Source organism: Cryptotermes secundus, unplaced genomic scaffold (genome assembly GCF_002891405.2).
Source record: "Cryptotermes secundus unplaced genomic scaffold, Csec_1.0 scaffold442, whole genome shotgun sequence".
NCBI classification, from domain to species: Eukaryota; Metazoa; Arthropoda; class Insecta; order Blattodea; family Kalotermitidae; genus Cryptotermes; species Cryptotermes secundus.
Genome location: NW_019718275.1, coordinates 1 through 16606, shown reverse-complemented (window position 1 = coordinate 16606; position 16606 = coordinate 1). Strand labels below are relative to the sequence as shown.

At 36.0% G+C, this 16606-nt stretch overlaps 1 protein-coding gene across 1 annotated transcript in view; it reads left to right on the top strand.

The window, feature by feature from the left end:
• LOC111875321 (guanylate cyclase 32E) overlaps nucleotides 1-13936 on the top strand; it is a 60736-nt gene extending 46800 nt beyond the window's left edge. The window contains exons 16-21 of the mRNA XM_023871467.2: nucleotides 374-497; nucleotides 5244-5487; nucleotides 8170-8360; nucleotides 8463-8574; nucleotides 11524-11669; nucleotides 12902-13936. Coding sequence (XP_023727235.1) covers nucleotides 374-497; nucleotides 5244-5487; nucleotides 8170-8360; nucleotides 8463-8574; nucleotides 11524-11669; nucleotides 12902-13054 — 970 coding nt within the window. The 3' untranslated portion in view covers nucleotides 13055-13936. The remainder of the gene's footprint in view (nucleotides 1-373; nucleotides 498-5243; nucleotides 5488-8169; nucleotides 8361-8462; nucleotides 8575-11523; nucleotides 11670-12901) is intronic.
• Nucleotides 13937-16606: the final 2670 nt, after the last annotated feature.

The following is a 16606-nucleotide window of genomic DNA, read 5'->3' as shown; positions in this document are numbered from 1 at the left end:
GTGGGACTAAGTCCCTTGTACTGCAGCCACTTCTGGCCTATTGTACCAGCCCCAGATGATAGGTGAGGGTGATTCTGGAGCAATTGGTGGAAAGAAGATTGGCAGGGGAAACTGAAATACTCGGAGAAAACCTACCCCAGCGCCACTTTGTCCACCACAAATCCCACTTGACCAGACCCGGGATCAAACCCGGACCGCCACGGTGGGAAGCCAGTGACTAACCGCTCGAGCTATGGCACGGCCACATGTTGGACCCTCACCCCTTTGGCCTTCTCCGTTTCTGAGCCACAGGCAGTGCTAAGGAGGATGACACTATCCTAGATGGTTATGGGACTGGCAGATCTGATTACTGACAGTGCTCTTCTTGTTGCAGGACTGTAGCAGAAGCATTGAAGAGAGGGGATCCAGTAGAGGCAGAGAGCTTTGACTGTGTTACTATTTACTTTAGTGATATTGTTGGCTTTACTGAACTGTCAGCTATCAGCACACCATTGCAGGTAGTTTATACAATTAACATATTGTTATCAACCCATTTTAAATTCAAATGCCCAAGATTCTGACATTCAGGATCACTCTTTCTCTAAAGTATTTTACTCAAAAGAAATGTGCTTTCAGTTTTTACTTACTTGTGTACGATGACTTCAGTTTTGTTGACGGATATTAGAGGATTTTCTGGGAAGGTTTTCGTGAGTAATTTATCCCAACATATCGCTTGTACCTTGTGACTGAACAAAATTAACTCTTGCCAATACTAATAGTTTGTGAGCTATCAGCAGTTCCCCCCTCCCCCACCCCCCATGAAAGATGTGATGAAATGTTAACGTAGAATTCCACAACTATGTCTTCACCAGTGTTTGCACTTGACTTCTTTCATGCTGACATGATATCTGAGCAGAATACACCAATCCCTATCACAATTGTAAACATTCATTTGGAATAAATCAAAGTAAAGAACAAATATTATATTTTTGGACATTATCTGTTGTCCTGTCTATTTTCTAAAAAACCGTTCTGTTTATTTTTCAAAACAATGTTTCAGAAACTGGATTCTGCCCCTGCCCTCAGGTAAAATCAACTCAGTTGGGTCCGATAGATAGAGCTGGTCCCTATCTCCCTATCTCTCTCTCGTCCGGAAATAGGGACTAGCTCTATCTATTGGACTCAACTGAGTAGGTTTCACCTGAGGACGGAAACATAATCCAGTCTCCAAAACGTTGTGTTTTGAAAAATAAACAACGGTTTTTTTAGAAAATATAGACAGGGCGATGGATAATGTCCAAAAACATAATAATTGTAGCAGTGTACCATCGTCACAAACTTTTAGATCTTATTAAAATAAAGAAGAGTCTATTCTTAGTATGCAAGCTTACCAAACAAACTGGATATTGTAAACAGTTCAGCGTTTGTCAGCTGATTCTCGTTGCTAATCTCAGTTTGACTGTATTGCACACATGGGAGTTACTGCATTGGACCTAAACAGTGTTGGAATTTCAGTTTCCCCTAACCCATGTGCTATGTATGCAAGATTAACATTTTATTATTTATATATAGGTCTGAAAGTAAATCTTAACTTTTTGAATGCCCACCTGAAGATGCATGTGTACTAGGTTTGCATTGTAAATACTATAAAACTTCTGAAGCAAAACCTGTATTGGTACTGTCAGCATAAGATTGAATTGAATTTATTTACATTCTATAAATCCTAAGCAGGTTAGTACCTTTGGATACAGAACAAGTCAAAATGTTACATACATAAGTACAGGCAATTTTAGCTTAAAAATTAATATAACTTAATTTTACATCATTCTCTATTTACATTGAAGTATTCATCTAAAGAGTAGAAGGAATGAGCATGTAGATAATTCTTTAACTCTGATTTAAACTTTTTAGTATCATTGCCCAAGTTTTTAATACTTTGTGGCAGATTGTTGAACACTTTTATGCCAGTAAAGTAGACTCCTTTTTGATATACTGATAAAGTTGATGAGGGTAGGTGGAAGTTGTATTTTTGTCTAGTATTCATGTTATAGACATCAGAATTTAATTTGAATTTATCTTTGTTGTAAACAACAAATAGGAGAAGCGATAATATGTATTGCGATTGAAGCGGTAGAATTTTTAATTTCTTAAATAATTCTCTACATGAATCTCTACTTCTACATCCTGTAATGATTCTTATTATATTCTTTTGTATTTTAAAAATTATTACACTATGTGAAGAGTTCCCCCAAAATATTAATCCATAGTTCATAATAGAATGAAAGTAGGCATGGTAAACCATCTTCAATGTTTCCTGTGACATAAAAGGCTTAATTGATCTCATCGCATAGCAAGCTGCATTTAATTTAGGTATAATTTGTTCAATATGTATTTTCCAAGACAGTGTACTGTCTACATGTATTCCAAGGAATTTTGTATCAAGTACTTTACAGATTAATTTGTTGGCATAACTGATGTCCAGATCAATTTGGTGGTTGTTTTTAGTTGTGAATGATATGTAATGGGTTTTATCAAAATTTAATGAGAGTAAATTGGCTTCGAACCATCTGTTTAAGGCTTCAAATACAATATTTATGTCATTTTTAAAGTTGTCAAATTTAGAGTTCTTAAATATTATACTAGTGTCATCTGCATATAGAATTGGTTTAGATTTATTGTTGATGGTTTTAGATAGATCATTTATGTAGAGAAGAAAAAGTAAGGGACCTAAAATTGATCCTTGTGGAACACCGTGCTTTATAATTCCCCAGTTTGAAAATGCATTATGACTGGAGTTTTTATTATTTATTTCAACTCTTTGATACCTGTTTTTGAGGTATGATTTGATCCATTCATTAGCTTTGCCAGTTATTCCATAGAAATTTAATTTCGATAGTAAGATATCATGATTAACACAATCGAAAGCTTTTGCTAGATCACAGAAAATCCCTCCCACAATTAATCTGTCATTGAGAGCACTTAAAATATCGTTAGTTAGTTCATAGGTTGCTTTTTCTGTTGTTAGGTCTTTCCTAAATCCAAATTGCTCTTTGACTAATATGTTGTTAGAATTTAAGTGTTCAAGTAGTCTATTATACATAACTTTTTCAAAGACTTTTGAGAATGAAGTCAATATGGATATTGGTCTGTAATTAGAGATGCATTTTCTCTCTCCTTTTTTAAAAAGTGGTTTCATTACAGCGTATTTTAAGCGTTGAGGAAAAGTACCTGATGATAAAGATTTATTACATAGATGATTCAAGGGTGAACTGATGTAAACAGAGCTTGCTTTAAGTAATTTGGTAGAGATTTCATCATATCCATGTGAATTTTTGGGCTTAAGGGATTTAATAATGTTTTCAATTTCCTTCCTTGTTGAGAATTTGAGATTGATATTTGGAAATGAATTGTTAAAGGCACGAGACAGATAGTATATTGGATTATTATTATTATTATTATTATTATTATTATTATTATTATTATTATTAGTATTGTTGTTATTGGAATATGTTTTCTCAGCTAATGAAAGGAAATATTCATTAAATGCACTTGCGATAGCTTGTGGATTGTTAGTGGACTTCCCTTCAATATTCAAACTTTGTACGTCTTCATTAACAGATTTCTTTCCTGATTCAACTTTCACAATATCCCAGGTGGTTTTAATTTTATTGTTTGATTTTAGAATTTGGCTGTTATAGTTATTCTGTTTGGCTTCTTTAATGACTTTTGACAAAATTTTACAGTACATTTTGTAGTGACTTTTTAGTCTTGGATCATTACTGTCCCTACTGGCCAAATATAGTTGTCTTTTGTGTTTACATGAAGTTTTTATTCCAATTGTTATCCAGGTGGATTTGTTTTTATTTTCATTTTTGACTATTTTTAAGGGAAAGCTTGAATAAAAGATCCTCAAGTATGTGTTCAGAAAGCAATTAAATTTAGAATCAATATTATTGCTGTCAAATACATTGTCCCATGATTCATTACTTAATTTTGTGACAAAATCTGCCATCGTATGCTTGTTGATTTTCCTTACTGTTTGATATTGTTGATTACTGGGCTGAAGGTCAATATTATTTATTTCTATGAGTTGAGCATCATGATCGGATAAGCCATTTATAAAGGGTCCTACAGTATAGTCTCTTAATTTTGAGTTATCAATGAATATATTATCTATCGCTGAACTAGAATTATTTTGAACTCTTGTGGGAAAGTTAACAGTACTGGAGAGATTGTAAGATGATAACAAAGAGTCTAAATTTAGTTTCCTATTACTGTCGATGAGATAGTTTATATTTATATCACCACAAATTATAAATTCAACTTTTGAACTATGCAGTACATTTAGGATGGTTTCTAATCTATTTATAAAGTGATCGAAGTTTCCAGATGGGGCTCTATATAAAGTCAGTATACAAATATTAGAAAAAGGAGAGTCTAACTTTAGAGCACATGCTTCCAGATCCTGGTCTTTGCAATAATCTTCTAAATTTATTTTAGTAAATTTTAGGTTTTCATGTACAAAAATACTCACTCCTCCTTTCTCCAGTGTTTTCCTACAGTATCTAGCACCTAAATTATAATTTTCTAAGTGAAGATGTTCTAATTCCAGCTGTTTCATGTGATGTTCAGTAAGGCACAGTATGTGTGGAAGATTTGAATTCATGGAGCTTATTAGTTCATTTGTTTTGTTTCTCAATCCTCTTATATTCTGATGGAATATTCTTAGTACTTTATTATTCACTGAATTTAGTAGACTGCAATTACCTTTTCCGATTTCTATTGGTTCACTAACATTATTGTCTGAAAGATTAGTTTCTTTTGCAATTTCTTTTACTTGATAAACTTTACTTGCACTCTTTATCCTAAAAAATGATTCTGAACACCAATGACAACTGGAATGTGTCTACCCTTAATGCTCTCTGCAATGAGTCGCGTCAGCTTGTCCTTGCCTCGAGGATTAAGATGCAATAATTATATGATGAGAATAATCATAGAAATATGTAACCTGAAAAGTCATTTTGTCTGAATATAACCTACAAAATGGCAATAACATGTATTGTTTTCAGTGCTATTATAATAGCATATAAGTTTCAGATTAATTTCATTCTATATTTCATAACAAACCTTCAATGAGAGAGACCAGACAGTATGTCTTTGAACATTTGCAAAAATATTCTTTAGATAATATTATTTGACTTATGTGATTTAAACTCATATGAGAGTAACAGAAATATGATTGTTATTTTGGTCAATTATTGTAGGTTGTTGACCTCCTAAATGATCTTTACACTTGCTGTGACTCCATCATCTCAAACTATGATGTATATAAAGTTGAGACTATTGGAGATGCTTACATGGTTGTGAGTGGCCTGCCACTACGGAATGGTAACAGACATGCTGGAGAGATTGCATCCATGGCCCTTCACCTCCTCAAAAGAATAAAACGCTTTGAGATCAGACACCAGACAGGAGAACAGCTGCGTCTCCGCATTGGCATTCATTCCGGTATGTTTATAGTACATAATATTCTATAGCAACAGAATTGAAGCACTGAAAATAGTAAAGGATCCTAAGCCAGTTTCAGCCTCTTTTCGTTCATCACTGCTCACTCCTCTAATGTCCTTCTTCATGTTATCCTGTAATCTCCTCCTTAGTCATCCAAGTGACCTGGTCAGGTATTTCTTGTCTCCATGTCTGCACTGTTTATCTAGACCATCCTAATTCTTTTGGTTTCTCTACCTTAAAAACATGCATTCTTCTAGCCATTAGGGTGATTTCTTTCATTGGACTGTCTGTTTCTGTAGTTGACATCTAAGTTTACAATATAGAAAGATGGCTATGACTCTACAATATAATTTACTTATCCACTGTCAAAGCTCTGTACAGTTGAAACGTGCATTTTAATTCTGTACTGAAACTTAGCCACACTGATATACCAGTGCCTTCTAACGCACAATTACAGAGTCGTGATTTTCTGTTGGTCATACCAGGTTGCTATTTAGAAATGGAATTTGAAGGGCTTTGTTGAGAAGTGCTTTCCAAATGTAATAAATGATTATGAAAAGATCAATCAATAACTGAGAGGTAACTCTTTGTGGTGTTTTTGCTTTTAGAAAATCATCAGTCATATCTATCTGGAAGGCTAATTACCGCAGAATTTTAAATCTTATTGCAGTTGTTTTTATATTTGGTAAATATGTTTCAGTGTTGCATAATTTTTATGGTGTGAGGACCAATTACAGTACAGATGTTGACTTCAGTGTTTCAGAAAGTATTTCTTCTTATTACTTTGAGTCCATACTTTACTTTCCTGCTCTTATATTATTTAGTTCTATGTTTCCATATATAAATGTATCACCACAGTTAACAAGATGATTTGTATATTCTGCTTGGATATTTAATAAATCTTTGCATTTAACATGCCTTAGACTGCCTTTTATGAAAAATAAACTTTTACTCAGGTTGATCACAGTAGCTGAGCAGTCTAAGGCATGTACTGTCTTTATTTGTTTGGAAGCCGGGATCGTGGGTTCTAATCCCTCACAAGGCATGGATGTTTGCTATGTGTATGTGTTTATTCTGTATTTATGTTGTCCTGTGTTTAGGTAGAGGCCTTGGAACGAACTGATTACTCGTCTAAGGATTTCTACTGTCTGTAAAATGATCATGAAACTGAAAAAAAAAGAATCAGAGGCCAGGGCCCAAAATAATAAAACTTGTACTCAATTTGTAGGGTTCTGCAGAAAAATAATTTTATGCAATTGGACTGATGGGTTTATAATTGCTTCAATAACTTCAATTATTTTGATTCATTCTTGACTGGAGCCTGCTGTTTAGAAATGTAACACCATCATTACAGTCAGCTGCCAAATCTGTCTAGTGACACTGTGTGCTCCTCATTGATAAACAGAGATCTTTATTGCTGTGTGACCTTAAAAATTGTACTTCCTTTGCAAGCTCAGACCTAGTATTAATGAATGAACTGGACTGTTCTTCCAAACATCACTGCAAAATCCATATATTTTACAGACTATGAAATCGTCACTAAAACATGTATACCATGAGAAACACATTGCTGCCACTAAAGTAGCACACACTGTGAATGATTTATAATTATGTTATTTTCAATACCAGTCCAGTAATGGTTCCTAGATTTAGTTTCAGATTAGGCAAGTTTTCTAAAAATTTTTGGGCATACCGATTTGTTTCTCTGGCTATTACATTCAAAATATCTGGCATACAGTACAACTCAAAATATTCCAGGGGGTTACTGGGATCTTCTAAATCAACATTTATGCTAGGCTTGCCAGTAAATGGAATTTGCACATATGTCAGGTTGCATGATTCTGTTGTTGGTGACATTTTCTGTTTCATCAGAGCTGCCATTTTGTTCACCACCAGACGAAATTTTCACATTTGTTTCACTATCACTACTACATTCACTCTCTGAAATACCACTATATTCATTCCCTTGTAACAGTTCTTAAAACACCTCCTCATCTTTCTATGACTTGCCATAATGTTCAGTTGAAAAAAACTGGAACCCAGGACAGCTATCAAGCATTTGACAACTTCCTATCACACTCTGAAGTAAGTGGAACATCTTGCAAGCATAACGAACAAGTTTCCACTGCTGACTGGCATTATACATACAATGGAGTTATTAGAAACATGCATGACGTCTAGAGACGTCATGGCCACTACAATACATAGTACTGCACGATGTCTATAATGTCATAACTACTTGACTGGTTATGAGTTCTGCTCTGTACCACAGTGTTCCTAGTATATACTTGCCACTTGAGCTTGCAACTACATGCACCACTTTTTGATACTCATGCAACTATGAAGATTTGACACCAGGGCTACATTTCTTACAATTCTTCTAGGGACTGCTACATCATATATCCAATCCTGTTGGAGCTGGGGATTGTCAAGTATTTGCATGACTGTAGTGTATAAATTATAATTGAACTGAAACAGAACATTCAGGTGTATAATCTGGCTTTCCCTTTTCAGTATAAACTTATATGTTAATTTGATTTGTTTCATTCTGGTCCATCACACTAACAATATTATAAAAGATAAAACAACCCCGCCCAGTGTTGGACGGAGTTGTTTTATCTTTTATAATTATATGTTAATATTTATAATTAACTTATTATTGATTTATATTGTATATTGCAGGCCAATGTGTTGCTGGTGTGGTGGGGCTCAAGATGCCTCGTTATTGCCTGTTTGGTGATACAGTGAATACTGCAAGTCGCATGGAGTCATCAGGTGAGGCATTTCGCATCCACATCTCGGAGGCAACCCGCAATTTACTGGATCTCCTAGGAGGGTACTACTGTGAGGAAAGAGGGCTCACGCCCATCAAGGTTAGGTTGGAGTTGTTGTTCATAGGCAGGGCATGTCTGTGTACACAGTAAATATATACTGTGACAAGGCTTTAATGTATTATGTTTCCTTTTTGCATGCAGGGTAAGGGAGAGATGTGGACATATTGGTTGGTTGGAGAAGACCCTGCATGTAGACTGGCTAGACTCAGAGGGCAAACAATCAGCTCATTAGTAGGAAATTTTAGTTCTGACAGTGAGTATTGACCAGAATTTCTTTATACTACTCTAAGTGAAAAATGTGGACTGGACTGATTAAGTTTAGAATGTTCTTCTGTCATGCATATTTTTATAAAGTGACAATATTGGGTTCCAGTATATAAAAAACGTTAACATTTTGATTGATCGTGTCTGTGGTCTAGTGGTCAGTGTTCCTGGCTACAGATCCAGATTCGATTCCCGGCGCTGCCAGACACTTTCTGAGAAGTAGTGGGTCTCGAACAGATTCCACTCAGTCTAGTGAGGATAACTGAGCAGCTATTTCAAAAAATAGCGGCTCCGGTCTAGAAAACCGAGATTAACGACTGTGGGGATCTCGTGTGGTGACCACATGACACCTTCTATCCGCAAAAGTTGGCAATAACTTCTCCGACAAGCAGCAGTCACTAGGTTGATATAGTTCACTTGCAGACTATAGGCCACAGGGTTTTGTTTTTTTAACATTTTGAGCAATGGCAGTAACTTGAGAAATTTACAAAATAGCAGGGAGCTTGCCTCAGAAGGCTTAAATGTATAGTTTTATTCTGTTAAGTTTGAAAAACTATAACTTTTACCTCATGTTCCATATGAGTATATGAATGAAACTACAGACAGCATTGGAGAACAAATTGTCAAATGTAATATTTCAACCCATGTGAGAGGAAGTAATATGAGGATTGAAGCGATTACATAATGAGGTGCTTCATTATTTTTACTTTTCACCAGATACTGTTGGAAGAAATTGTACTTGATGAGAAAGGTCAAAAACATAACATGCATGGAGGAGATGAGAAATGGATTCAAAGTGTGATTTAATACATTACTCAACATTGTATTTTAAATGACATAAAGTCATTATAATCTCTAAGAAGTCTGATATGCTGAATTGTGTCTGAGTAGTTCTGTAAGTGATTCAGAAATTTATCTTTTCTTTCACATGGATGTGAAACTTAGTATGTTATTTGAATTTTTGAGATACATTGAGAACAATGCACTGGAGACATAAGAAAGAGGAATAAGTGATGTATGAGTAAAATTACTATATTAACCCAAATATAGGCCAAGGCTTTCTTTCTCAAATACGGCTTTTTGGGGGCATGTAGTAGCGTAGTTAGCTGCAAGCTGGAAGGTCACGGGGTTGAGTCCCAATGAGGTGGATTTTTTTCAATTTACCTAATCCTTCCAGCCACACTATGGCCCTGGGGTCAACTCAGCCTCCAACAAAAATGAGTACCAAGAATTTTCCTGGGGGGGTAAAGGGTGGCCGGCGTTTAAGGCTGATAACCTTGCTGCCATCTGTGAGGGCCTTGACATCTCACAACCCTATGGGCCTTCAAGACCTGTACATTCTTATGTTTTATACTGCTTTTTAGAATATAGAGGTATCCTTAATTTTGGTCTGTAACCATAAGTATAAAGAATTCGTTTATGAGTAGTTCTGATTACTGATTGTAATAATATTTGTGAAAAATATATAGAAATATATTCATGGTATTCAATTTTTAATCTGTTATTTTCTAATAGTGTAGTTTTTGTTTTTCTCATACAATCCTCAGAATTAAATTACCATTCAAATTTGTCAAAAGAACTTTTTTTTCTGAGTTTCTGGAAATATAGAGGGTCACTTTATGTCAGGCTTACACATATATGGTTCATATTAATGAGATTATAAATTTCTACTCTTCACCTAGCATTGTCACATGTTTCATTTAGGTGATCAGGAAAGCAACAATTTTAAAACACATTTTGTTGGAAAATCAGAAGGCAGAAGATTGGCTGGGAAATCTATGCATGGATAGAACTAGAGAAGTAGCATGTGATTTGGACTTACAAATGTGCATCCGAGTAGTACATATACCGTTGGCAAGCTGTGTCACTAGTAGGTTTGTATCTACAATAGATGAACATGAAGCCCAGTGTAGTATGCAAATCCTAAAGAAGGTTCTTGGGACATATGTACAAGTGGACCATTGGATTCCTCTGCTGTCTTATATTTTTTCGCTTTCTACTGACAATATATCCACCTTTGTCAATCAGTATTAACACCCTGGACTGCACTGCTTATTGTTGTCACGTGTTTTGGTATCCATTGACAAATAATTACTGGATTTCAGCTTTGACAGAGCTATTTTATTGGATAAGTTGTAACCACAAAGAATTATAACTCTCCAAATGATTACTAAAACAGTGACACATAAACCAAAGTCTTCACACTTCAGTTATAATCTTCATTTGTAGCCTTCAAGACTCTGCTGTTGGATTCTGTATGTCAGTCCATTATCTTCGCACTATTATAATTTTCTCTTGAACTGTGCAGGAGTCACTAGCCTCCTCAACTGCTGAACTGCTTCGAATGACATCTTCCTGTCGAATCCCCTCAAACAATGTTCACTGCTCCCTATATAGGCTCGGCATGGACCACCCACAGAAAACACATTGCTGCTTAGCAATGGATATCATGTATTGTTATCAGGCTTCTCCATCCATGCACTGCCTAACAATGATGCCCCGTTGTTGCGCATTTGTTGCTGTGATGTGTTTACCGGTCCATTACCTAGCACTGGATACCCTCCTGTTGGATACTGGTCAGTTGGAACGTGTTTACATATTCATCCCCTAGAAACGGCCTAATCTGTCACATTGTTTCATTTTTATTAATATCTTCTTATACACAGAACTAAAATATTTGGAACAAACCCTATGTTGGTCAAGTAATTTGGATAGTGTATGCTAGGTGACATTATATGTTAGCTTTTTAAGGAAGTCTGTCTATCAACATTACAATTTTTCTGAAGAGAAGTAAATGAAAGAAAAAGTCATGATTGTATTATGATGAATAAATGTGGGATCTCTTTTCAAAGTGTGCATGACCTCTATATTGAGTATGATATGACTAGGTGCTTCATGAAATAGATACCCTGCCTACATATGTTCCTGTATTCTGCAGGGTTCACTGGCCCAGAGACACCAGATCTGCTAAGGCACCCAACAAGCACTAACATTCTCACCACCGGTGATTCTACTTCTGAGAGTAAAGCTGAGATAATACACCAGTTACATATTCGAGCCATGAAATCATACTCCAAACAACAGGTTAGATGATACAGGGATTATACCAAACCATCACCACCACTGCCGCCACCGCCGCCACCATCACTACTACCAGCACCATGACTTATACAACAACAATCATCACCATGGTGGCCACCACCATGAAAATCAACAATACAAAGACCTGTGACAAAGAACATTGCATCAAAAAACCGCAGTGTTGACTAATACTATGAGAGTGACCACCACAATGACTACCACCAGTATTGTGACCAAATCGATGACCACCACAATGACGTCAAACACCACCACAACCAACATCACTATGACAAGCACAAAGATCTGAACCATGACTACCACCTCCACAACCTCCTCTACTATGGTGATCAGCATGGAGAAAATGACTGTGATGTCTACCATCCCATTAACCACCACCACAGCCACCATTATGAAAAACACTGACACAACCACCATCATCATGAGTACAGCCACCTCAGTGATCCTCGTTAACTTCATCATGGCTATCACCACAGTGACCAGCAACACCATCACCAAGATGACCAGCACAATGTTGGACAGAGAGAGATGGATGGACATTTGTCTAATATACAGCATATGTGGGCACATGCACATTGGTTTATGTGTGTACGTGCTTGTGTGTGTGGATTTAATATTTGAATTTACTGTATAATTACCTCTTTAGGTGTACTGTTTCATTTGAATTGTTTATGTAATGATACCTCATCAATTTATAGATTATGTGGTGTGATTAAGAATGATGAGTTCATAAAAGCAGTTGTGGCCTATTTGAAGATGGTATGAAGTATGCTTAAACAATTGTGATGAGAACCTTGCATTTGGAAACCAAGGAATAGGCTGGATGATTAAATTACAATAAATCACTGGAAAATATTTTGTGAGGATAGAAACTGAATGAAAATAGTTCTGGGTCATTTATTATGTTTAGTGGCTTGAACCTGCAGCTCTTTCCAGCCCATTGATGGTTGTTTATTTAGTCCAGTAATATTGTTGGAGTGATAGCGAAAACATAAAAAAAATATAAGTTACAATTGTTCATCTCCAGACTGAGACGCCAATCCAGGATCTCTCAAATATGAACCTGGATTTTTACCCATTGTAGTTTGTAGTTCACTTAAGTAGTGTTTAAAAACTAAATACACATTTTAAACCTTAATGTAATGAAGATGACGATGATGATGATGATTGACAATGCTTTTTTTAATAATTTCAAGAGTATGTTTAATTTTTTACAGGAGGTATTCCCAGGCCTTACTGCCAGTTCCAGTATGCTTCGTATTCCGTCCTGTGGCCGCAATATTGCCAACAATTGTGGGCGCAGCCACCGCTCAGCTCCAACCATAACTTTTCAGGAAAGTCCTGCCGCACTTCCAGGCAATTATGTTTGACGAACTGCTGGGTCATGTCCACTGTTAGGTTTGTAGGGAAACATTTCTGCTTGAGTGAGCAAGGTATTGTAAAGCAATGTCATTATGTCTCTCATACATGTATTTTGAATGTCTCTGACAGAAAGTTAAGTGAATTTTACAGTAACTTTACATAACCAAGATGGAAGTTCTTAGGGCCTATTTAGAGTATCACTTCCAAACTGTATAATCTTATCGCTGATCTTCATGTGCGCGTGTGTGCACGCGTGCGCACGCACACACACACACAGAATAATTCCTCTCTCTCTCTGAGCATCTCAGAGCTAGTTAGAGGTGAGTGGTCAGCTTCATGATCTGGGAGCTTTACCCACATGGGCAGAGCCCCTGGTACCAACTGAATAGGAGGCTGGCAGGGCTCTAGATATGGTCTGGATGTGTTTAAATGAAATGCTTTTCTTCCCACTGGAACTGAATCTTCCCAATCCATAACCAGTTACTGTATTGACTCAGGTATCTCAGTCCATTTTCATGCTTATTTTAGATCTGTCCAGTAATGGTATATTTTGAATGGTAAATATTATGCCGCAAGCAGCATTAACAATAATATTCTGTGTTTTTAATCTTTGGAGTTTAATTTTATGTATTATCAGATGCTTCATAAATAATGTTAAAATAAACCAAATCAGTAGCAGAAGGCGGGGATGGGGCGTTACATGTTTCAATTTGCACTTACCCTTCAATAGAACTGAAATATGTCGAAAATTATTGTTTTTGGAGTAACGCTAGTTCTTATCCTGAACATCATTAATCAACTAATCTTATAAGGTAGAGAATATTTTCTTCAAAGTTGGAACTTTAATTTTAAATAATGACTTTTTTTATCGCTAGTGGGGTGGGACTAAGTCCCCTGTACTGTGCCCACTTCTGGCCTATTGTACCAGCCCCAGATGATAGGTGAGGGTGATTGTGGAGCAATTGGTGGAATGAAGATTGGCAGGGGAAACAGAAGTACATGCAGAAAACCTGCCCCAGCTCCACTTTGTCCACCACAAATCCCACTTGACCAGACCCCGGGATCGAACCCAGTCCGATGAGGTGGGAAGCCAGCGACTAACCACTTGACCTATGGCGCAGCCCAATAGTGACTTAAGTGTTGGTATTTATGGGATCAATGGGTCTCAAAGCTGAAGAAAAACCAAGCTTTTAATCTCACTTATAAGTGTATCACACCTTTGTCCACCAAACATGATGGTTGACTAATCAGCACCCCCGCTCAATATTTTGGAGTTTCTTAAGTTAAATTATCAGCTTTTAAACTTGATCTCCTAAGATTTTTCCATTGTTTTTCTCAGTTCCCTGCAAATACTATGATTCCACATCAAATTAGGCAACAAGTGGTTCCTTCCACAGCCTTTTCAATATGTTAATCATTCCACCATTCAATACTGTATAGTTTGTGGTACTGAAAACATCACAAAATATGTAAATAAATACCTTCTCCTGTTTTGTTTGATTAAAATGATTTCATACCTGATTAGCTTTGCTATTTAAATCAAAACTATATGAAATAATTAATTTAAAATTCTGGAAAAAGTTAAAATGGGCATCATCTCCCTTTACTGTGAATAATATAGTGGTGTGTGCCCTTACATTTTGCATTTCATTGACTATATCTGTGACACAGATCACCTTCAAAATCGATGTATTGTATCTTGTAGATGATCTTCTGTAATATTGTTTTAATATAATCACTTCAGGTAGCTAATTTTATAATACAAAATAGGCCCTAAGTACTTTTTTGTAACATTGTAAAATTTTCAGAATGTTATTAAATATTGATGTTGCTAATGCTCAAAGCAATATATCTGAGTGTTAACTATAACGTGATACACAAGAAGATGTAAGTTATATGTAAATAAAGAACTGTACTGTACTGTGCTCAACTACCATGCCATTGTGATATACGAGAGAAATGGAATTCAATTTCCATGTATTATTAACCTGGATGCCAGAATGGTCACCTTCTCTACCCTTAGGGAAAGACCCCTGACATCAGCCTATCCAGATGTTGAGTGGGACACATGAAGCGGTGAAAAGAAAAATTCATTTAGGAATCAAACCACTTATCTCCATAGCTTGTCACTTCACTGGTTTAACTTAGTGAGAAAAGAATGATATAATGTGATATTACTTTTAATGAAGAACACATTTTAAGTACAATTTCTTCAGTTTCTCTGCTAGTAAATAGCAGTAGACCACTCTCTATTTAATAAATGAAATTTTGTTAGCCATGACTAATAAATTAACTGTGGGTAGTATATTGTATATGGTGGTATAACCATGATATCTGCATATGGCTCTACATCCCTTGTGGACCTTGACCAGTTTTTCAGTTTCTTAATCTATACACAGTCACTAGGACTCCTTGGACATTGGATGAGCCTGCCGCAAGGCCACTGCCTATACACAGAACGACACAAACAGAGAATATACACACATCAAATTTGTTATCAATCAATATTTTGAAGACTTTTACTATGCAATTTATAACCAAAAACTCTGTTCCTACCAAGGCCTCCATTATCTGTATAATCTATCTGTATAATAGCTTTATTGTATTTACAATAATACTTATTGTCTTTTATATCATTTATTTTATTGCTTTATAGTTTTGACATGTTCTAATTATTTACTTGAGCTCAACTTATACCTGAACTGTACTTATGATTGTACGGTACTTTTATGTTCTTCTGCTTATCTTGACATATTTTAATTAATATTTGACATGTTCTATATCCTATGGTTTGTACCGAGTTTTATTGGTTCATGTGGAACTCGAAATAAACTACAATTACAATTACAGGCATTCATGCCACAAGGGGTATTCGAACTTACNGAAAAGCAGAACACAGCAAATATCAAGTTCCACTTCAGACTGGGCAGTACTATGGAATTATTAAATATTTACTATTCCTAGAGTCACCCTGTGGCCACTGTAGATACACCATAAGATAATAAATACTTATTTATGCCCAGCAATCCAAGCGTCTAACTTCGATCTATATAAAGATATAATAAACAGAAGGGCATACACACTGTTCCTACAGTCACCCTGTGGCCTCTATAAACTAGATGCAGTTATGGTAATAAATACAAATGGCCCCCAAAAAATGAATGCACAATTTTTACAGAGGCTATCTGCAATATAACCATAAAGTTGAATAGAAATGTAATGCATGGTGTATAGAGTGACATTCTCATAAAAGATGGCGGTTGTCAAATGAATGCCATAACCACCATGGCAAATGACAGACATCAGAGAAAATGGCAGCAGAATGGCGTGTGTTCATTTTTTTGGGCCACTCTGTATATATGCAAACACCGCGCGTACATCCGACCTGTGGGACCTAAAGACACGAAACATGTATGATGATAATATATATGCAATACAGCCCTTCTAGAGTCACCTGTGGCCCCTATGAGCAGGATGTTTAAATATAGGATCTGAGTTTCTGACAGAGGTGGTTATGTCTTCTGTGATATAATGCACATGTAGCCCACTGAGAGTCAAAT